This window comes from Chrysemys picta, chromosome 6 (assembly GCF_011386835.1).
Source record: "Chrysemys picta bellii isolate R12L10 chromosome 6, ASM1138683v2, whole genome shotgun sequence".
NCBI lineage: Eukaryota > Metazoa > Chordata > Testudines > Emydidae > Chrysemys > Chrysemys picta.
In genome coordinates, this window is record NC_088796.1 from 14,864,630 (window position 1) to 14,888,721 (window position 24,092).

General features: G+C 44.8%; 1 protein-coding gene across 21 annotated transcripts in view; it reads left to right on the top strand.

The window, feature by feature from the left end:
* The window catches only part of CTIF (cap binding complex dependent translation initiation factor), a 320,545-nt gene that overhangs the window by 196,969 nt on the left and 99,484 nt on the right, over nucleotides 1–24,092 (top strand). For all 21 annotated transcript variants that reach the window (XR_010588762.1, XR_010588763.1, XR_010588764.1 and 18 more), the window contains one exon: nucleotides 20,034–20,478. Coding sequence is in view for 17 of the 21 variants with exons in the window: in XM_065549997.1 (XP_065406069.1) it covers nucleotides 20,034–20,478 (445 nt within the window). In the remaining 4 variants the exon portion in view is untranslated. The remainder of the gene's footprint in view (nucleotides 1–20,033; nucleotides 20,479–24,092) is intronic.

Sequence of the window (24,092 nt, forward strand, 5' to 3'; positions counted from 1 at the left end):
AGACATGAAGAGGGCAGGAAAATCTTCAGGAGAAAGAAGGTGCTGCCATATTTCATTGAGCATTGTAGGGACTAGTTTTCTCTTAATTTAAACAGCTGGCTGAAATTGAAATAATAATATGGTGGTATTTGTTCATAGACCTCAAAGTACTTTTCAAAGAAGGGTTGGTGTCGCTATCCACAATTTACACATGAGAAAACTGAGGCAAAATACAGGTGACATGACCATGTGCAAGGCCACAGGACCTTTGTGACACAGCAGATCTGTGACAGAGACAGTAATAAACCCTAGATCTCCTGACTGCCAGTCCAGCATGCTATCCTCTGGATCATAGTGCCACCCTGGAAGACTACTGGTTTAGTGACAGATGGGACAGAAAATAAATGGTCATGTGATGCTGTTTTAGCCAATCAGACTTGAGAGGGGGCAACATAGAAATGGTACAATACAGGTTCATCTACACTAGGAAACTAACCAATTACTGACAATGGCTGTCTCTCTCTGCAGTGTTTCCTGTATGATATGAAAATCGCTTTGTCCATTTATATGTTTTAGCACCAGTTCATGGCAATTAGTGTCAGTTGCTGGTCAATACTCCAGTATAGAAGGACTTGAAGTATATACTTTAAGTAACTGGTGTATAAATATATACTCTTTTATTTTGTAAACTTACACAATGAATAAGAAGTTGGTATGCTATCTTCTCCTCTTTCAGCTGAATTACTATGAGGTACTGTAGCTGGTAATAAAGGAGCCACATTCTGGATATCTGGTACACCTTCCAGCTTCTTGGAATGGAAGTTATGCCAATGTAAACTCCCTTAGGCATTGGTAGAGAAAATATACCAGAAAGAAGTTCTAAGAGAATCTGAATGTAAGAGTCTAAGGGCTTGTCTACATGGGGTCATCCAGGAAAATTAATCTGAATTAACTAAAGGTGTGAATTTAAAGTGGATTAGCTGAACCACATTAAATCCCGGTGTGGATGCTGTTTTTCAGATTTAAAGTGGCCTTACTATGATTTACTTTAATTCACTTTAATTCTGAATGTGGGTGTTCACATAGGGGTTTAATGCAATTTGATTAATCCACTTCAAATTCACACCTTTAGTTATTTCAGATTAATTTTCCTGGATATCCCCAGTTAGACAAGCCCTAAATTAGTGTAAGGAGGTTTGATTTACACATAAATTCTGATTTCTGTTTGTAATCTCTAACGAGATGCTGCAGGATAAAAGATGCACAGTGTTCTCCACCCAAGCAGCAGGAATACAGGGCTGTGAAATCAGAATGAAGGATCCTCGCCGATAGATCCAGTCTTCTTGTAGGCATCCATTTTAAATTAAAGTCTCTGTTACTGTTTTGGTTGATTTTAAAGATCAGCCTCTACTGGGCAAGTTATTTGCTTTTTTGGACCCTTAAGTAGAGGGTTAAGAAGCTTTGACAGTATCTGAAACATCATATGTGATTTAGTAAGATGGACCTGTAAATGAAACCTGGTTGATTCAGAAAAGTTCTGTGGCACTTTAGCTGTCTGGCTACATGATTTCCTCTTGTGTGTTAAGTCTTTTGGTAAAGGGGCATAGTGGGGAGCCTCCACATGCATCTTTTAGGCAGTGAATACTGAGGGCCAGAGAAGGCTCCACTCCTATATATCACCCAGAGGCCTTGATTCTGCAAGCCCTTATATTGTATGCAAAGTTGTTGTGCCCCAATGAAAGGAAGTTATGTGGTCAAAACCAAGGTTCCTCCCTCCAGCAGTAATTCTCTAGCTCCCTGCATGCCTACACCCTTACTCAAAGGTGTTCAAGGTAAGGGGACAGCGGGGGAGTGTCTAAGGATTAAATGGAATCTTCACTATGCTAATGAGGCATAACCGGTTTAAAGGGCCCCTTAAGTCGAAAGAAAGGGCTTCGTCGTGTGAACGTGTCCAGGCTTAATTCGATTTAACGCTGCTAAAGTCGACCTAAACTCGTAGTGTAGACCAGGCCTTAGGCTTGACCCTTACTCCTAGGCAGGAGCAGGTGGGGAAGGACCCAGCAGCAGGATCTGTCAGCCCTGCATTACTTGTCTTGCTCACTGCATTTTACCCTGTATTTACACTGTATGTACAGCACCCTGCACCTGAGCCGTGGAGGATCAAGACCAAATTTTGAGTGTGTGTTTGGGGGCAAAGGGAATTTTGTGTTCCTAAGAAGTGTTCCTTTACGCCAGTGGTTCTCAACCAGGGGTATGCGTAGCACTGGGGGCACTTAGTGGTCTTCCAGGGAGTACATCAACTCATCTAGAATGTCTAGTTTTACAACAGGTTACATAAAAAGCACAAGCGACATCAGTACAAACTAAAATTTCATACAGTGACTTGTTTATACTGCTCTATATACCATACACTGAAATGTAAGTACAATATTTATATTCCAATTGATTTATTTTATAATTATATGGTAAAAATTAGAATGTAAGCCATTTTTCAGGAATCGTGTGCTGTGAGACTTGTATTTTTATGTCTGATTTTGTAAGCAAGTAGTTTTTAAGTGAGGTGAAAGTTGGGGTACACAAGACAAATCAGACTACAGTCGTTTGGAAAGATTGAGAGACACATCTCGGTTATCACTTCAAAGGTTTTTTTTTCTCCTGCTGATGATAGCTCATCTCAATTGATTGGCCTCTTACAGTTGGTATGGCTACTTCCACCTTTTCATGTTCTCTGTATGTATAAATATCTTCTTTCTGTGTGTTCCATTCTATGCATCCGAAGAAGTGGGCTGTAGCCCACGAAAGCTTATGCTCAAATAAATGTGTTAGTCTCTAAGGTGCCACAAGTACTCCTGTTCTTTTTGCAGATACAGACTAACACGGCTGCTACTCTGAAACCTGCTTTATGCTGTTAAGAAGTGTGCTAATGACCATCTGCATTCGGTGCCCATCATGTTAGGAGGCCGTTTACAAAAAGTTCAACTAACACAGTTATGGACAGGGCATGACTTAATTAAAGTGGTTTTATTTAAAAAAAGAAAGAAATCTCAAGACTGGCATCCAAGCTTTTCAAAATCTGCTCTAGCCAATTCACATCCTGCGCAATAGTCTCACCTGAAACCAGTTTTATAGTACACTGTTTAAAAACAGTTCCTTAACGTGCTAGCAAGTGGGGCGTAGACTAGACACAGGAGACCTAAGAGTCAGCAATGTGGAGAATCTTCTCAGCGCCTTAGGGCATGGTTAGTGTGTGGAGAAGCTGCCAGCTTGAGTTGTTTGGGCTCTTATTTCTGAACAGTATTTCTGTCTGACCCCAGTTAGCAACTGATGTTTGCAAAATAAAGAAGTCATGGCACTGGAAATACTTTCCATTCCCTCTCTTAGTCTCTGCCCAAAATATTAATATTAAAAGTATGACATCTATTCTGGAGCCGATATCACATAAACCACTTGGGTTTTTTTTCCCCCCTGGCGTGGTTCCCTGTATAAGCAAATGAGGAATTAACCAAACACTATTAGTGAATATTTTTAATTGTTTTTACTGCATTTGTTCCTGCTAATGCCAGAGCCGGATTTGTCTGCAAAGAGACCATCTGTAGCAAAGATGTTCCCAAGCTTGAGTGGGAAGGGGTAGAGGTCATTAATGGGCGTGAAGTTGTTGAATATCTGTTCTATGTCCGGTAATGTCTTGTTTTAGGCTCGTCATTCATTCAAGGCATGAATGAAAAAATTACTTTTTTGCATTAAACCGACAGAACTGAAATCACTTCGGCTTCATTTTTCACCCCAAGAATGAGAAAAATAAACAACCCCTATGAATAGGTCTTAGAACCCAGGAATCCTGGCTCCCAGTCCTATAACCCTTAAATAGTATATTATGCCCCATCCTTATGAGTTTATTTAATGTGCTTAGAATGGGCCACCATCATACATGGGCAGGTGTAGCTCAAAAGCATCTTCGCTATTTGGACTGATATTTTACAAACAAGTTGAGTCGGAAATAATCGTTGGTCGTGGGATCAGAATTAATTCACATGTCTGGACAGCCGGTAGGAGGTCCTGCTGAAGCTTGCTCTGGCTTCTGCGGGAAAGACAATGTTTGTTGACTAAAAAGTACTGGTATAAATAGGTTATGGAAAAAAACACACAGTCGGATGTCTCTTGCCTGCGGGTCAAAGAGTCATGGAGATCTAAATAAAAACAGCTGTAACAAAAGGGCAGTGGGTGGGATTTTTATACATTCTATTTAGGACATAAGGTGATGGGTAGGGCTGGGGGTGATGATGTGGAGTTTGGTTGGGATTCTGTGTTGGTGGGAATTTAAACTAAATTTTTTTCTCTCTCTCTTACAGGATTATTTGAACTTTGGGTAACTAGGTGTTGGTATATTTTTAAAAGCTTTTAAAGGGCTCTTAGAGCTTGAGATGAGATGAGAGCCCTTTTATTGTAGAGTAGTAAAATAATATAAATATTAATTAAATTCACATTCTCGGCAATAGTCCGAGACCCTCGTTGTATTTCCACTCAGCAAATCTTCATAATACTGATTGCATACTGTGGTTAAATAAGTTAGAATGAAATGGTTTTCACTCGCGGGCTCTTTTTAAGGATTTCTTGAAGTATTTGCTATTACATTTCCAAAGGCCAAATGGTCAAAAACATAACTCTGCGTAACAGCGCTTGCAGTTCACTAATGCAGCCATTGCTAAGCATGTTCTAAATTAGATTTCTCAGTACTTCCGCATATTTATTAAAGAAAGAGAGAGGCCAAAAACTACATGCAACAATCCAAGCAACAGCTTGAGAGTCATGGGGATGGTTTTCTAGTTGGCAGTAGGCTTTGTGTGTAGGAAGGGGTCATACCTGGGCATCCAGAACAATTCGTGAAAACCCAAACAGAGCATTTAAAAATGCCATCTTTGTGCCATCTTTCATGCCATCTGTTCTTGGGACCCTTCCCTGAGCTGGTCTGCAAAGCAGCTGCACCCACTTTGTTTTAATCCCACTTAAGGATTCACTTCCATGAGGCTTACAAGAGACTAGCTGACTAAGGCCCAAATTCAGTCACTCATTTTAGCACGTGCTTAACATTAAGCACATGAGTAGGCCCATTTGACTTCAGTGACCATAATTATGTGCTGAAGTGCTTTGCCAGATCAGGTCCAATGGGCGTAATCCACTGCCCCTTTACATCAATGGTGGTATATTTCTGTTAACTTCAGTGGACACTGAGTGTGGCCCATAGCCTGATTGTCTATTTCACTGATTTCTCTGGTTGAGTCAACTGCTGATCAATGTGGAGGAAGGGGCATAAGGGGTTGGAATTGAATCTGGGAAGCGATGGGAGAAAAGGACACATTCCCTGCCTCTGTTCTTTCCTCTGTGTTTGGAAAGCACCTAGCTCAGTTGGGTTCTGCCGAAACCTAAGTAAAACAGAAACGTCACCTTTTGCAACATATTAAATTATCAACCATACAAACTCTTCAAGTGTCAGCCTTAAACAGCGTATTACATTTTGAAGTATTTGCTATTACATTTCCAGTAGCAGATGTATTAAAAGCTTCTTGTAGTACTCAGTTTGGTTTGAGGTTTTTATAATAGCTAAATGAAGAGACTTTTGTAGTAAGGGGAAAGGACTTGATAGCAAGACCATAGTCCTGTCTGCTACAGGCAAACGCTCAGAGACCATGGTAACGAGCATCGTAAATAAGTACATTTAAAGATCTCACAAAACTTTTCGTAAGAGCAGGGCTCTGCCCTGGTGGTTGTGTCGAAAAATCTCTTCACCCTGCATTGTTGTGCAGCAGGTGCCTCGATGTTTGGGTGCTCATCTTGAGACTGGATTTTCAAAGGGTGGGTTTCCCAGCACTTTCTGAGAATCCAGCCTTTTTATGGTGACTCAGGTTAGGCACCCAAAATGATAAAACATTTTGGAAGATTCAGGCCGCATCTATTTTCTGTACGTAACAGAGTCCATGAAGCAATTTGGGGTGAAAGGTGCTTTGTGCGTGGAAATCAATTAATGAAGATGTATAAATAACAAATGTGTGAGAGTTTTCATTTTTGTTTTCAAAAGTTAACATGTTTCCTTGCTTCTTTCTCATATGAGAAGAATGCAAACCAAAATGAAACCCGAGCCAGCCAAAACCATTTGTGGGGAGGAAGCCAAAGGAAAGAGCTAACAGAAGTTCCATTCATTTCCCCATACTTGGTGTCAGTCGTTGTTCTTTTTTGCTGGGTATTGAGTTTTTTGATTAAAAGGTGTAGAACCGTCAAACTCATGTGAATGTTTCCCACTCCAAGCCGTAGCAAAGATCCCAAACAGCCATAACTGGGCTGTAATAAACTATATCCTGGAAACAGCATTTAGCTTCCATGATAACATTACTTAAAACAAGGATGGAACTAGAAAGGAAGATAGCCCATGGGACACTAGGATTTGGCACATTCAGAGTTAGTCCCTGCTCTGCCACAGACTTCCTTGGGCCACTTAGCCTTTCTATACCTCAGTTTTCCATCTGTAAAATGGGGTACTAGGCTGCTGTCCCTCACAGAAGTATTCTGAGAATCATACATTAAAACCTGCCAGGTGCTCAGACACTGTGGTAATATATAAGTACTTTAGACGGAACTCGCTTGGGTGCAAACAACTATCTTTGGTGAAATGTCAGAACCTCTAGAATGGAAATTAAGGTCCTGCTCCTACTGAAATCTATAGCAAACCTACCAGTGACTCCTGTGAAGCAGGATTAAACCCTAAAGTCCCGATCCTACAAATGCTTGTGCACCTGCTTAAAGTTACTCAGGACTGGGGCCTAAGCAAGTAATGCAGCATCGCAGAGAACAGTATTATCTTGAGGCCAGATCTTGCCAATTAATCACCACTGCTGCAGGGAGAAGAGGCTGTTTCGGTATCCCGTGTTGTTCTGCATGAACAAAAGGATGTTATGCCAAGTAGTGCCAGAGTTAAGCGAAGTGATGAATCGGAATTTGGAGGAGATTGGCAAGCCTAGGTGTTTTCCCCTTCAAAAGTACTATATTCATCATACATCTCAGGGGAGTTGTATTATTTCTGGTGTCAAGAGGTCAGCTCCTTGGCTGGGGATGAGTTCCCTTCAGATTTCATGCTGAGTGAAACACTTAAGTCACAAAGGCTGGGCCAAGAGAAATTGGGGGATATTTAAGAGGTCTCTGCTTCTTTCTGGCTCTTTCTTTTCTAGCAAACTTAATCCAGTCAGCTAAGCAGAACAGTAATGAAGAAAGCAGTTGCCCCATTGGTATCATAGATGCCATAACATTTAACTCTTTTATTACTGACTCTTGATGTAAAAAAATAAAAAATCTTCCCTTTCACCTTAACAACAAGGAGTCTGGTGGCACCTTAAAGACTAACAGATTTATTTGGGCATAAGCTTTCGTGAGTTAAAACCTCACTTCTTCGGATGCATCCGAAGCAGTGAGGTTTTAACTCACGAAAGCTTATGCCCAAATAAATCTGTTAGTCTTTAAGGTGCCACCAGACTCCTTGTTGTTTTTGTAGATACAGACTAACACGGCTACTCCCTTTCACCTTCTTTCCCTCCCCCCCGCAAATGCAAAATTGTACTAGTAAGACTTTCAGGGAAGCCCTACAGGTCAGGCGGGAAGTGGGAGAGGACACAGTTCTTCATCAGATGGGTTTAACCATACTGAATATATTCATAATAAAAGTGGCTATATGCACCTGCAGTGCTCTGTTCTTCCAGACATCATATTGAAACTTACAAGAATCCCGTATATTTTGGAGTGACATTCTGGTAATCGCTGGTAATCGCTGAGACAGCTGGAGTCTTAAATTTGTGGTGTATAAGCTCCCCCAACAGAACAGGCAGTTTTCCCGATTTAAGTTCTGTTGAAAGGTACCTCATTTCATTAATTTAAAAATCAGTGTAGAGGAATGGTGCAAATGAAAATATGCCGTCTTAAAGGGCCATCGCATTTTAAGCTTAGTAACCTTGACCGGAGCCTGTCAGTTTGAATACTTATTCAATTAGTCTGTAACTCTTGAGTGTCTCTTTAGTTTACATATTGACTTATGTCCCAAATCCTAGTCCCGTTGAAGTGAATGGGGGCTTTGTCAGGAACTTGAGCTCGAGCAGGATTTGATCCTTAAAGGGAAAATAGTTATTTGACATAAAAGCCAAAGGAAAGGGGAAACAGACTGTCCCATTGTCCTGATTATTTTTCCTTTTTCAACCAGAGAGGACCAATTGTACACAGCTATTCCGTTTCCAGGGAGTCATAAAATCTCTCTGTACAGAGTGACTTTACCAAACTGCTGTATATGTGGCCGCATTAACAGCAGCATTTTCTTAAGCAGAGGTGATGGGGGCAATTGTATCTCTGGTCCGTGTTAATTCTGAGCTGGATTTCCTCGAAAGGAAAAGCATTAGGGCTTCCACAAGCTCCAGGCACCCTCTCGAGGCACAATGCAGTGATTAGTGCTCACGCCTTAGGTAGCAAAGTAAATATTGCATGGATAAGAACACGTTACAGGTGTTTTCCAAATAGCGTTTAGCAGATCCTGTGTCTCCATTCATTGAATGGCTCTGGTGTGTCTCTCCATGGGAACTGATGTTTTATTGATTCACTCCGACTGCGCCTCCTGCTAGAGAACAGATTGAGTCTTGGGGAAATACACGACGCTGTTGCAAAGAAGATGAATTTGGGTTTTCCCAGAACAATGGTCCGCGATCAACACATGGAGCAGCATGCCCTAGTGATGATTTCTCTCCAGCCAGAGAGGCAGTCGCTGCAATGCAGCACCTTAAGTGACACTGAGGCGGGACAGAAAGAGGCAAAACTAACCTCTGTTTAAAAAAAAAAAGGGGGGATAGAATTTAAAGCTCTGCCCATCTCTGATTTCCAGTGGCATAGAATCATAGAATATTAGGGTTGGAAGAGACCTCAGGAGGTCGTCTAGTCCAATCCCCTGCTCAAAGCAGGACCAACACCCACTAAATCATCCCAGCCAGGGCTTTGTCAAGCCGGGCCTTAAAAACCTCCAAGGATGGAGATCCCACCACCTCCCTACATAACCCATTCCAGTGCTTCACTACCCTCCTAGTGAAATAGTGTTTCCTAATATCCAACTTAGACCTCCCCCACTGCAACTTGAGACCATTGCTCCTTGTTCTGTCATCTGCCACCACTGAGAACAGCCGAGCTCTAGATTGAGGCATGGTGCATTTCCTGAGCTCTAATCAGTGTTGTCAGATTGTCAGAATGCAACTGACATTGTCTTCAGATTGTTCTTTTAAAACTGTGAGTCAGACCCTCTGCTGGTGTGGACTGGCATTAGTCCATTGAAGTCTGCTGAGGAGCTGCACCCAGGTTTCAGACAAATCTTTAACTGCTGTTGTTGTTTTTTTAACACTCACTTCCTTCTGAGTGCTTGATCCTGCGCAGTGCAGGTGCACCGTGCGTGCTTGTAAGAGCAAGGTGAAAAGAGCTGAGCGAGGAAGGGACTCCAGGGGAAAACCATCCTGCCCTAGTATGAGAAATAAGGTGTTGAAGCATGTGCTAAAGTGCATCCCTGTTCAGCACAGCACATATGTGTAGACCAGGCTGCAGTTTGTGTTGGGCTGAATAAGGATGGCTTGTTGAATCAGGCCCTAAGTGAGGACCATGAAGCTCAACATGTCATTAGAAGGATGGCCTTATCTCCTCAGAGGCACCTGTTATATCCCATTGCAATAGCCTTACAATAGGCCTCAGGAGTGAAGCCTAAAACTCTGACATTGCACCTGACAAAAACCTCAAGCTAAGAAAAATGTTTCCTCGACATGGCTATCCTATCTGAGAAACAGGGAACAGCAAATCCCCATTTCCATTGGAAGGGGGAGGGGATATTTTTAATTTAAAAAATCACGCACACAAATCCATACAGTCCCATACTGGATATTTTACATGAGTAGCAGTGCCAGAATCTGCATCTTTCTGATCACCTCTTTTGGTTCCTATCGCTCTCCAGCCAGACTGGAGGTCTCTGCAGTGCAGCACCTTCGTGGACACTGAGGTGGGACAGAGATTACACCTTACCACTGTCTCAAATGAAAGGCCTGATCCATGAGCAGTGCTACAGAAGAGCTAATTGACCTTAATGCCCAGTTGGAGCCAGTGCTCCCTCAAATCAAGGAGTGTTGGGCCATTGATTTCAGTGGGTGCAAGACTGGACCAACCTGTTGTGTGTAAGGGGGGCTCATAATCTATTTTACATAGTTTCCTATGCTTTCTTCAACATCGTAGTATCGGAGTGGCTTCCAGCCGTGCATTAAGCGATGTGACTCGTGTTTCGTGTGATTTGTTCTCCCTCCCTTCATGTCCCACGGGGGAGAATGGTGTGTGCGGTGCATGTTTTGTTTTGGGTAGGCTTGGGGTATCCTTTTTTTTAATGTACCTGCTGTTCTGTGTTGATATTGGAGAAGGCACGTTGAAGAAATCCACCTCGCACTTGGAGCGGAAGGTGGGAAGGTTTGTGTAAGTCCTTAGTTTCTCCCGGAATTTGTTCCACTGCCTGGGACCAGCCCCAAGAAAGGTCTGTCTCCTGCACAGACAAGCTTTACCTTTATGGGGGAGAGTTACGTTGTGCCTGGGAAATGAAGTTGTCGATCACGTTCTTCATCCTGGAGTTTTAGGTGACCTTTTAGCTACTTTGGTCCCCGGTTATTGAGTGCCTTGAAATAAAAGACCAAGACTTTGAACTTGACTCTGATGGGAAGCCAGTGTAAAGAGCAGAGGAGAAATGTGATTTGCTCTCAGTAGCCCATGTTGCTGAGGAGACACACTACAGCCGATCTCATAAAGATCAGGTCACAACTGAGCAAGTAAAGGAAAACGTGAACTGGTTGTTCAACTGTAAATTAGTCAGAATTAGTCTGTAATAAGAGTGCATTCAAAATGTTGATATCTGCAAAGGGTATGTTTCTAATACCAGATATAATGGTGCAATAAACCCCTTCCTGTACAAATGCCTGTGCTGAAGAGAGGAGGAAGGTTCTGCCTCTGTATCTCTGTCCGACCGGGCCATCTGAGATACATATATCAGCAATCTTGACCTAGGAAACTAGAGCTTCACAACTGAATGGCACAACATGAATCATGCACAGCAGTAATTGTATTATGAAACAATTACAAAACAGATTAAACTGAGTGCTGCATGTGGCTCTGCAGAAATGAAGCGGTTCTGCATTTGGAAGGCAAGAATGGAGGATATCAGCGCATGGCCACTTCCCAAACAACACAACTTTTTGAATTATCTGCTTACAAACTACATGTTCTTTTACATTTTTTAAATGAATCCATCTCATAAGCAGCACAAGCCAAATCTGAAAAGAACTGCACGTTTTTTTCTGTCCTCTAAACACCCCTTTTTTAAATATTAATTTTGCTTTCTTGATATTAATTTTGACTGCAGTTTACAACCTTGTATTGTGAACCATTCAGGGTGTGTCTTCAGCGTGGAGTTAACCCAGACGGTAGGTGCCCAGGTCTGAGCATCGCTGTTAGCCTACCCTGGATGTGAGTGGCCACACTACAAAGTCATACCTGAGTTTACTGTGTCCTCACTGATGCTGCATCACCTGTGTGTATTACTGGGACTTCTGTGGGGCCACGTCACAGGGTTTTTTTGTGCTGCAGTAACCTGAGCTGCTGTATGGTTCTTTCCCAGTGAATTGTGGGAGACCTTGTCTGTCCTTCTGGGCACACAGGGGCAATTGTGGGGAAGGCATAGGAGGACTCTCAGCACTCAAGTGATTTACCCTGTGTCCTCACTGCAAAGTAGGAGGTTACCAGCCTGAGTTTAAGCTTCACTTGGGTTTTAGCTTACAGCTCCAGCTGGGCCCAGAGTGAATACACCACTAAACTCTGGTGAGACAGGTGCATTGACATGTGAGGCAGCTATGGTAAATGCCTGAGTTAACTCTGCAGTGAAGACAGACCCATAGTTTTCACAAGCTAAGCTGTGTTGGGCTGGGTCAGTACTTGGATGGAAGACATCCAAACAATATCTAGGTACAGCAGGAAGCGGAGCGGTTGTTTAAGTATGTGACACCCTTTCCCCTGAATCGGTTCTAAACCAGAGCCTCAGAAGGAGGGAAGAGCCCGTGTTGCTGGAAATACTGGGTCAGATACTCACTCATCTGGTCTGAATAGGCTGTGCATTTTGGCTTGAAATTGATTTCAGTGGCGCTATACGAATTCACACTAGCTGGTGATCCAGCCTAGCATCTTTTGTAGAAACTTAAAATCCGCCCTAGGTCCGATTTACTTGCGAGAACCCAAGGCACTATCTGTAAAATGAGAGAGGGTGTTAACTCCATGGCTGGGCCATATTGCTGGCTGGGTGTTTTATAATCTGCCAACCTGAATTTTCCTTGTTCGTTTGGTTCCATTGGATATAGTAGTTTCCTTCACTTCCTGTTCTCATCAGCCAGGTAGTGTTTCTGTGCGCTGTTAAATGGCTGCTGTGTTCCATCCCAGAAGTGGCTGCTTTTTGTGATGGACGAAGTGATCCCTGTATGTCATTCATATTTCAGTTTGAAGATTTCAGAGGCCACTTCAGGGGAAAAAGGGTGTAATGAAGGCTGGACGTTACTTTTTGGGGCAGGGAGTATGGCCAAACTTGTGTCTTGTCTACATTAGGAGAGTGTGTGCCTTTGTAGCTGTAATGTGCACCAGTGTAGCAGGGTAATGTAGACATGTTACACTGGCACAAAGCAGACTTACACTGGTGCTGTTTACTTTAGTATGTTATCAGGTTAATCTGCAGTGGTGTCATTTCCGCTTTACAGTGGTACAATGCACTTATATTTGGGTTTTGCACACGTTATTATGCTGATTTAGTTGCACAGGTGCAAAATCAATGTAGAGAGAGGCTCGATTCCTCAGATCTAGCAGAAAAAGACATGATAAGAACCAATGGCTGGAAACTGAAGCCAGACAAATTCACATTGTAGATAAGGCACCATTTTTAAGTGACTGTGATTAACAATTAGAACAAATTACCAAGGGAAGTGGAGGCGCCTCCGTCTCTTGATGTCTTCAAATCAAGACTGGATGCCTTTCAGAAGCGATGCTTTAGCCAAACACAAGTTATACGTTAGTCAAACAAATTGGGTTCAATTCTGGAGCAACTGGGTGATATTTAATGGCTCTAATATACAGGAGGTCAAACTAGATGTTCTAATGCTCCCTTCTGGCCTTAAACTCTATGAATATGAATCTGTGAATGTAGGCTCTGACCCTAATCCTACACCATAGAAGTCAATGGGAGTTTGCCATTTGACTTCACTGGGAGCAGGACCAAGCCCCATCTGTGCATATTTTTATTAGCCATTCATTTGAATCTGCAGCTTCTTCATTAAGTTTTATGAATAGCTCTCCAACACTTGAAGAATCCTCACATTCTCCCCAGGCATCCTTCTGCTTTGTCTGGGCTGTTTTGCAAAGAGGGGTGAGGGATAGCTCAGTGGCTTGAGCATTGGCCTGCTAAACCCAGGGTTTGTGAGTTCAATCCTTGAGGGGGCCATTTAGGGAACTGGGGTAAAAATCCGTCTGGGGATTGGTCCTGCTTTGAGCAGGGGGTTGGACTAGATGACCTCCTGAGGTCCCTTCCAACCCTGATATTCTATGAGGTTGGACTCATTACACTCTCCACATTTGCCTGAATACAGGACAGTTTCTCTGCTTCTGCCAAGTCAATGACATTGTTATTTGTCTGACATTTTCTTTCCTTTGCCTCTTTATTTTCTGTAAACTTTTTTTCCTTACTTGTTTAACTGCCATGTGTTCAGTCGTAATTGGTGACTCTATTTGCAAATTTGCCTTTGTGTTTGTTCAGCTGCTTGCCATCTGAATATTGCCTTTGCGACTGTCAGAATGCTGATCCTGAGTGTGTCTTTCACATCCCGGTGTTATTGTTGCAGCCCAAAACTGGATCTTTAATGAGAGACACTCTTTTAATATTCTAAATTTCCAGATCTGTGCCAAGCAAATGTGCATATACATAAGAGGGACAGACACAAATTTGTTGCAGTAAACCAATAAGATTGCATTTCACTATTGGTTTTGTACTAGTAATGCGAATAATCCCCACTCTGTGGTTCTGTCTCATCCTCATCCTCACTCTCCAATTCCCCTCCAGATAAATAACACTGGTTATTTAAAACATTTCACATAGCAATTTATTATACTTTTCCTAGAACAAATTTGCACTGATCTGCTAAATGTGCTCTGACAAAGGAAGTGGCCATTCATAAATATATTACAGTGGTCAGTGGCTAAACATTTTCCAGATCTGTCTGCCAAACCAGTCTGCCCGTCAGAACTGTATTCCTTGGTACCCGCATTAGTTCAACCCATTTTCTGAGGCCAACTGGCTCTTAACCATAAAGACTGAGGGCTTGTATTTGGCTAAATGTGGGAAGAACAGACTCGTGCTCAGTGGCAATGGAAGGAATTTGTGTTTAGTCTCATACCACTGAATTTAGGTCTGAGACATTCAAAAAAAAATTTGCAAACTGAATGGGAGAAGAATTAAAAAAGGAGATGAGGAAGACGGGAAACTTTCCTGTTTGCTGTAAGTTACAGTCATGTTTCAAATATAGATTCTCCACACAAGACTCTAACAATATTTATTTGTTTCCATTAATTAATACAGTTGTACGTTGTTTTGTAAGTGTGTAAAGAGGTATTTGAGAGCTAAGCTTTATCCTTAATAGGACAATGTCAATATAAAAGTGAGTTAAAAAAATCTTTACCTAGGTTACTAGTAACTCCTTACATTGTTAAAATTGGAAGAGTATTATAAATCTAATTTACTTTTCATTCTCTATTGTTTTGCTATTCCCTCCACTTGAACACCAGAGTTTAACTGGTCAGTTTTGCTTTCTGTTTATATTCAGTCTCAGTTTCTGTTTCTTATGCAGCAGTATGATGATATTGTGTTTTGGGTTGCAAATATTGCAGGGGAATGATACAGGTAACACAACACATTTAATTACATGTAAAACATCTGTTTGCAAACAAAAATCTTTACTTAAAAAGTTAATGCAAAAATGTTTCATTGGAGTCCAGCTAACACCTAAACTCAAAATTGCACATTCTTTATAAAATTCTTCCCCTTGAAAAACTAAAATGTTAGAATGTCTGAAAATGAACAGTGAAAAAGATCCAGCCTTCTGAGGGTTGAGGTTTAAGGGCTTAGAAAGAAGGGGAAAGACACAACATTACAAAGCCAGTTTCGTGAATGTTACAGTTGCCCCACTCCCTACAGCCTCTCTCCTTCTGTCAGTGCAAATTGTGAAGCTGCGTCATTGCAACCCCACGGGCCTGAAAAGTGCTGAATTTTACAGTGCCGATCCAGCGTGATTTTTAAACAACATAGCAAGTGTTAAAAGGACCATGGGCATGCTGGGAATTGCTGCTGGTTTTACTGCTAGCCCTAATGCAGTCATTGAGAAGCCAACACAATCCAGGGCTCTGGGGTGTCTCCTTTTAAAGGGACAGCACTGTAAATAGAGGCTCTCCTCCTTTTTAGAACTGTCTGCTCCCCCATCTTGATGCATTCACAGTCCAGAACTGGTGACCTCACATGTCACTGCCATGGGGAAGCAGTTGTCATGTTACAGTCACCAGACTGAATGGGCTGGAGGAAAGAGTCTGATTAGATAAGAGCAACAGCTTCTATTTAGATGTACAGCTATCTGGATAATCAACAGTGGAGTAAAGGAAATAACCCTGGTAAAAGGCACACAACTGCTAAATGGGATTTGGATGCAATGTGGTATACTTAAAAAAATCTCTGTGCGTCTTTTTAAACTCTATTCTGGTATTGCCTTGAAGATAACCTGGTTTAAAGCAATGGAAAACCACACAGGTCATAGGATACCCTAAATCCTGTCCTTTTTTATGAAAACAGGCCTTTAAACTTCCTCCCCTTTTCTCATGTGTTGCAAACCCTGATAACCTTGTCTTGACTGCCCGTTCGGAAATCTGAAATATCCAAGTTCAGATGGAGAATGCAAGACGCCCTTTGGCCGCATCTACTGGCAGGAATTTCCTCCAGCGTCAGCTTCCTGTAGAGAGGAGCAAGGGGAAATGTCCTCACTTTTCAGTGTTACAGGCACACGCTTGTTTGTTTGTTTGTTGTTTAGGATGATAGTGTCTGCTTTGTGGGAAACATCCCATGCCAGATACATTTGCTCCTCTAGAGAAAATACAGACTGTGGACACAAGTGAATATGCGGCCAGATTACTTCATTCGTTTTACTGTTGCTTTTGGGGAGGGATAGCTCAGTGGTTTGAGCATTGGCCTACTAAGCCCAGGCTTGTGAGTTCAGCCCTTGATGGGGGCTACTTAGGGATCTGGGGCAAAATCAGTACTTGGTCCTGCTAGTGAAGGCAGGGGGCTGGACTCAATGACCTTTCGGGGTCCCTTCCAGTTCTGTGAGATAGGTATATCTCCATATATTATTATTTTCAGGGAGACACACACTCTAATCTAGGTTTCAGAGTAGCAGCCGTGTTAGTCTGTATCAGCAAAAAGAACAGGAGTACTTGTGGCACCTTAGAGACTAACAAATTTATTTGAGCATAAGCTTTCGTGGGCTACAGCCCACTTCTTCGGATGCATAGAATGGAACATACAGTAAGAAGATATTTATACATACAGAGAACATGAAAAGGTGGAAGTAGCCGTACTAACTGTAAGAGGCTAATTGATTAAGAGAAGCTATTAACAGCAGGAGAGAAAAACTTTTGAAGTGATAATCAAGATGGCCCATTTCGGACAGTTGACATGAAGGTGTGAGGATACTTTAACATGGGGAAATAGATTCAATTAGTGTAATGACCGAGCCATTCCCAGTCTGCGTTCAAACCTAAGTTAATGGTATCTAGTTTGCATATTAATTCAAGTTCAGCAGCTTCTCGTTGGAGGTAGTAGTTGGAGCAAGGGGCTAAGACTTGTGGGTTGAATAGATGACTTCCCCATTGACTAGCTGTGCTATCTTGGGCAAATCATTTGCGGACTTTGATTCCCATCTGTGCCTCGGTAAATCTCCACCGTAGCTCTCAGTGACTCAGTGGATAAAGGTTCTCCTCTACCTCACAAGGGTGTTGCGAGGCATAATGATTGTGTTTAAAGTGTCTTTAGAACTTTGGATGACTTGTGCTATAGAGGGACAAAGCATGTCTCTTCAGACAGAGCGGATAATGACTCCCTCTTTTTTCGCTAGAAAGTAAACAGCTGAGCAGTAACTGGGGTCCTGTCAGGAAGGAGCAGAAGCCCACACACCACATTCTTATATAACTTGACGCTCTTCCATTCCTCCCCTGGCCCTCACAGGAACCTGCTAATGTTCAGGGAGCATGCCAGCATATGAATGCGAGCATGCCAGCATATGAATGCCATAAATAGGAGCATTTGGGGAGAAAATGCTATTGAAATCCATAGAAGTGGGAGGGCATTTTGTAGGGCACAGGGTGAAAACAGTCAGGGCTTTGCTGAAAAGTAAAGCCTGAATAGGGAGAGTTGGCAGTCGAGTGTTGGATTTTATATTTGTTAGTTTTCTTTTCTAATTTTGTCTCTTGATGCTCAATTTTAGCAACTCCTGTTACATTTCAAATAACCTTCTACCTGAACGAGAACAGTTTAAAGAACTCAGAAGCAGGCCCCTTTGAAACCAAGAGCTCCACGTTGGTGGAACAGTGTGGGGTACTGTTTCTTTTGCCATAAACTTATGGGAAGAAGTTTTCCTGAGATCTCTTCCTTGCCTGGCTTCTATCCAAAGAGACGGTTTTACTGCTGAGGCTGGGAGAAGCCAACCCTTCAGACCTTTGGTCTAGAAGGGACTGCAGCCAGCTGGAATCCTTCAAAGGGGACCAAAGCAATTAGACATTCAATGGGACTTGACCAACCTAACTCAATCGAAAATCCAACCCAGCTTCTTGGGGGAAGTTCAGAGACATGTGTCAGGTTTTGTACCATCTTGGATGGCGATATAACATCTCTCCTGTTTTGTTGGGAAGGCGCACAGAGCTCTTCCCTACAAGAGGGGGAAGACTTTCTAGTGAGGCGTGAGACACAAAGACTATCTGAGACTAGGTGGCTTAGTCTGCCAGGTCAATGGTGAAATACAGACCCAGTTGGCAGACATCAGACACATGGGGCGCAACGCTATGTAAGGTTTCTCGGGTGTCGTAAAGCCATCTTTGTTACTGAAGCCTAGGGTTAGCTATCTGTCTCCACAACTGTAGTATCTAACTGCCTCAATCTTTAAAGTATTTATCCTCCCAACACTTTCGTGAGGCAGGGAATGCTGTTAACCCCATTTTACAGATGTAGGGGCTGGAGCACAGAGAGGGTAAGTGACTTGCCAAGGTTGCATGGGAAGTCTGTGACAAAGCAGGAACTTGAACCCAGCCTCCCAAGGCCGAGGCTAGGATTCTAACCACTGGACCATCCTTCCTCCTGTAACAACACATTCTGCAACATTTGTCTAGTTGTTTTTTCTTTTACATTCCTTTTGATGTCATACTTTTTCTCTCCATTTCTATAATCTGCCAATAAAACCTATTTGTATTTAAGACCAATAGAATTGTTAGGCTTGGAGACTTGTTTGGGACAGTCATGGGCAGGTGGCAGAGAGCAAGTGAGAGCAGCTGACTCTAACCAGGAAGGAAAGACAAATGGGAGAGAAGGGGGAATAGTGGTGTGAGAACAGGGTCAAGGGTGCACAAGAGATTGCTAACTCTGTCTAGCTCTGTAACGGGGCGGGACTCACCCCTGTGGCGCCTCCTGCTAGTCGTCCAGGGAATTAGCATTTCCAGCCTCTGGAGCGCCCTCTGCAGGCTGGTGTCCCGCTTGCCGCTGGGCCCGAGTCCCTCCTGGACCCCGGTGCCCTATTCAGGCCTGGGTGCTGCCCCCTGGCAGTATCCCTACAGATCTGCGTCTCCCCTCCCATTCCCTCCGCAGGGAACCCCCACCCTCTATCCCCACCTCGCCTCAGACTATGGCCACTGCCAGTCAACTAGCCCCCATTCCCTGGGGCAGACTGCAGTGTAAGTAAAAAGCAACAGAGGGTCCTGTGGCACCTTTGAGACTAACAGAAGTATTGGGAGCATAAGCTTTCGTGGGTAAGAACCTCACTTCTTCAGATGCAGTGTAAGTGCCACTCATCACCGGGGAGGGGGTTTTGGACCTGCTGCCTCCGCCTACTCCAGGCTACCTCTCTGTAGCCCCAGTACCTGTTCTTGGCCTTTAACAAGGCCAGCAGCCTGGGGGGTTTCCAGGCCGGAGCTCCGCATCTCCTCTAGCCTTCCCCCAGCTCTGCTCCAGTCTAGGTACCCTCTCAGCTTCCAGGCAGCCCGGCCCTTCTCCCTCAAGAGCTAGAGGGAGAGTGCTCCTCTGGCTTCTGGCCCCAGCCCTCTTATAAGGACCACCTGGGCCCTCATTAAGCCAGCCACGGCCTGATTGGGGCGTGGCCCCCAGCTGAAGCTGCTCCCCCCAATCAGCCCCTGCTTTTCCTTCCCTGCCACAGCCCTCTCCCCAGGCTGTTTTAAGCCTTTTAAGGCAGGAGCGGGTGACCACCCCACTACAAGCTCCCTGCAGCATAGCTCCAGGGAAAGAACCAGCATGGGAACGGGAATTATGTGAAAGACACTTGGTGGTGATCATCCAGGAGTCTATGGAAGTGGTGTTAGGTCCCAGCAGGGCTCGGAGATGTATTGATCAGCATGAGAGTGCGCTGTGGGCTTGGGTAATGCAAACATGGTTGGACTATTATTATTTGGGATCATTTTTTAAGATGTTCCAATTGCATGGCTGCTGTGTTACTCTGCACGGCTGAGCAACTCCCCAGGAAATCGCTCTCTTCGTCAGTGCCTCAAATTACCCCATTGGAAAGCCCTTGTTCGGGAAGCTGTTGTGGCAAGTTTGGTGCTCTCCTGGTGCAGATGAACGTAGGAGAAGGTGAGGGGCTTGAGCATGCTGACTTGTCCGTTTGTGTTTGCAGGAGACAACAGAGGCCTCCTGGAGGAAACAAATCACAGCAGCAGCACACGGATCATCAGCAAGGTACTGCCAAACACAACAGGGAACACCAGAAACTCTACCAGGGAGGCCAACCCCCTCACTCCTCAGGGAGGCCAGGTCACCACGGCTACAGCCAAAACCGGCGATGGCACCACAACCAGAAGCACTCGCCCAACGACAAGGAAACGCACAGAAATGCCAAAGAGACTGAGAGTTTGAAAATCGAGGACGCCTCCGTCTGCACAGTGCACATCCCCCTGGAGATGTACCGGAGCACGGAGGTCGTGGAGAGACCGTCTCAGCAGTACATTCAGGAACCAGAACCCAAGCAGAGAGACAGTGTTCATGAGCGCATCGGGGAAAGGCCAAAGGTCAATTTGCTCCAGTCTTCCAAAGACAGACTGCGAAGGAGACTAAAAGAAAAGGTACTATTCCTGTGGGGAGCTGAATTTCCCTGTATTAAAAGCTCAACTGTTGATCCTTTCACACACGTACATGGGGCCTTGTTCCTGAGCACAGCCAAACTTATCGTCTCCTCTCCTAAACGCAACATTTCTTCTGGTGGGTGGCTGGGTTTTTGTGGTTCTTCGTCGGGCCTTTTACTGACACACTGCTGAGTCTCTCTATCTAACTGCACCTGACCTGTTGTTTGGTGTTCATGTTAAGGCCGAGTTTTCAAAGGAGGAATTGTGAAAACCCCTCCTGCAGAAAACACTGCATGAAGATGCAGGTTTATGAGCCCAAATCAGGAGCACGTGCATTTCCCAGCCTATTTGCAAATGCCAGTTGAGTTTCTGGAGTGTTCTAAAATGTGGCTATGTGTCTCTTCCAGAATCTAGATCAGAGGTGGGCAAACTACGGCCCGCGGGCCACATCCAGCCCGCGGGACCGTCCTGCCCTGAGCTCCTGGCCTGGGAGGCTAGCCCCCAGCCCCTCCCCTGCTGTTCCCCCTCCCCCGCAGCATCAGCTCGCTTGCTCCGCCGCCAGCTCAGTGCTCTGGGCGGCGGGGCTGTGAGCTCCTGGGGCAGCGCAGCCGCAGAGCCCGGCCTGACCCGGTCTCTGTGCTGCATGGTGGCGGCAGCGGCATGGCCCAGCTCCAGCGCCACCAGCCACCGGTGCTCCAGGCAGCACAGTACGGGGCAGGGAGCAGCGGGGTTGGACAGAAGGCAGGGGAGTTCGGGGTGGTGGTCAGGGGGTGGGGGTGTGGATAGGGATCGGGGGGGGGAACAGAGGGTTGGATGGGGGCAGGGATCCCGGGGAGGCAGTCAGGAAGGAGGGGTGGTTGGATGGGGTGGCAGGGGGAAGTCAGGGGCAAGGGTTCCGGGGGCGGCAGGGGGCAGTCAGGGGCAAGGGTTCCGGGGGCAGTCAGGGAGAAGGGGTGATTGGATGGGGCAGGAGTCCCGGGGGGACTGTCAGGAAGAAGAGGCGGGGTTGGATGGGACGGCGGGCGTCCGTGGACAGCCAGGGGACAGGGAGCGGGGGGGTGTCAATGGGGCAGGGGTCCCAGGAAGGGAGGCATCAGGGAATGGGGGGGTTGGATGGGGCAGGAGTCCGGGGGGGGGGGCGGATAGGAGGTGGAGGCCGGGCCACGACCCCCTCCCCTAACCGGCTATCCATACAATTTATGAAACCCGATGCGGCCCTCAGGCCAAAAAGTTTGCCCACACCTGATCTAGATACTGAGTGCAAAATTCAGACTTTGAACACTGGAGAAGTAGATTTAGCCACTTAAACCTGATATCCATTTATCTAGATAAGTGGATAAATATATCAAAAGCACCCTTATCCTTCCCCCTTCTCTTGACTAACTCAACAATAACAAAACTTGTGTGTGCAAGTGATGGACGAGAAATCATTTCTGGAGACAAAGTTTCAAATTTCTGAGGGTTTAATAGATAATCCATCCACGTGCACCCTCAAGAATGTAGGATTTTTGTTGTAAGTGTATTTGTGCGTATTGAAAAAATCCACACAAATGAATTTTCAGCAAAAATATCCAAATGTGTAGTAAAAAATAAACACAAATATGCAGAGCATATCTAGTATATGAAATGAAACAAACATGAACATAAACAGCTCTGTTGTGTGTTTGTGTGCATACCCATTTGAATATGTCTGTGTATCTGTATGTATGCAGTGCGATGTAGACCATTTTAATTCTTAATATTCTCCTATAAAACATAGATGATATGCAAACTGTTTTAAAATACTCACTTGCAAGTTTCTTTCCTGAGACCTAATGTAGGGTCTGATCTTGCAAATTATCACTCACCTAAACAGTCCTTACTCGTGTGAGCAATTTCACTGGCTTCTGTGGGACTATTTACATGAGAAGAGACGGTTTGAAGGATCAAACCCATAATCATAGCTTCTAGGAGCCTGGTGTCATGTGAGAGCAATACTCCAGGTAAACACCAAGTTATGTTTATGCCCCATGTCCAGCATTGAGTTTACACAGCTGGCCTTCTGACAGCTCCACCCATCAGGTTTCAAGGCCACACCTGGAATTTGCTAAAGGTTTCAGGAGACTTTCATAGAGTGTGGCACGATGGTTTGTCAATGGAAAAAAAGAAAGAGAGGAGATCAGCTCGTAGCAAATGTGAGATGTTCACTGCACGTCTGTCCCTAGCAAAAAGTTTCACAGCATAATTAAATGTAAAAAAGCTGCAATGCTATGAGTGGTCATGTTATTCATTAAAATGCACAAAAGCCAGGAGATGAAAAAGTTAGAGCTCTTGTAGTAACTGCAATTGGTTCACATTGTGCATATATAGCACGTGATAGTCTTGATTAGCGCTTAGGTTGTTCAATGTCTATCCAGATCTAGGTACTTCTGTGGCATTGTAGCCTTATAATCTGAGCACTCACAAATATTAGTGAATTTATTTTCATAAAAGCCCATAAGCCAGGAAAGCAGCATTATTCCCACTTTACAAATGGGAAATTGAGACATGGAGTGATCAAGGGGCTTGCCCAGGATCACACAGAAAGTGTTTGGCAGAGTCAGGAATTGACTGAAGATTTGAGTCTCAGCCCAGTGCCTTAAACCATCAGGCTAACCTTCTTCCCACTGACCAGAGCATATGGGCTGTAAGTTTGTAACGAGAGGGAGAAAGGAGCAACGTCTACTGGGACCAGCCTACTACCACTAATAAAGAAGGGAAAGTGAGAGTAGTGGCAGAGAGAGAGGGTACGGCATAACATGGCTGACTCTCATGCAGCACTTGCTGCACAAAAGCAACAGAAAACCTGCCTTCCTGGCTCCTTTAAGCAGAGCTAGCTCCCTATAGCATTCTACTAGTCAGTGACTGAATAGTCAAAGTTCTCTGTTGCCTGCAATATGTTGCAGAAACCTCAAGTGCTTACTGCTAATCACTGTGAGCTGCTCAGAAAGTTATGGGAGGGGCTTGACTAGAATATCCATAGCGCTTTCCACCGTCCAGAAACTTTATGAACATTAAGTAATCCCCACAGCTTCCCTGTTGCAAAGCTAGGTCTCATGCTACCCAAATTGGGAAGTAACTATGCTAATGCCTGCATATGCCCAGTGTTAGGGTTACCATATTTCAACAATCAAAAAAGAGGACGGGAGGAGCCCCACCCTAGCCCCGCCCCTGTCCTAGCCCCGCCCCCGTCCTGTCCTAGCCCCGCCCCTGCCCCTTCCACTCCCTCCCACTTCCTGCCCCCTCAGAACCACCAACCCTCCCCCCCACTCCTTGTCCCCTGACTGCCCCCCAGGACTCCACCCCCTCCCTAAGCCTCCCTGCCTCTTGTCCCCTGACAGCCCCCCCCCCAGAACTCCTGACCCATCTAAACCCCTCTGCTCCCTGTCCCCTGACTGCCCCCTCCTGGGACCCCTGCTCCTAACTGCCCTCCAGAACCCCACCCCCTATCTAAGACTCCCTGTTCCTTGTCCCCTAACTGCCCCCTCCTAAGACCCCCCCCCAACTGTCCCCCAGGACCCTACCTCCTACCTGTACCCTGACTGCCCAAAACCTTATCCACCCTCCCCCAGAAAGCCCGCCCCGAACTCCCGACC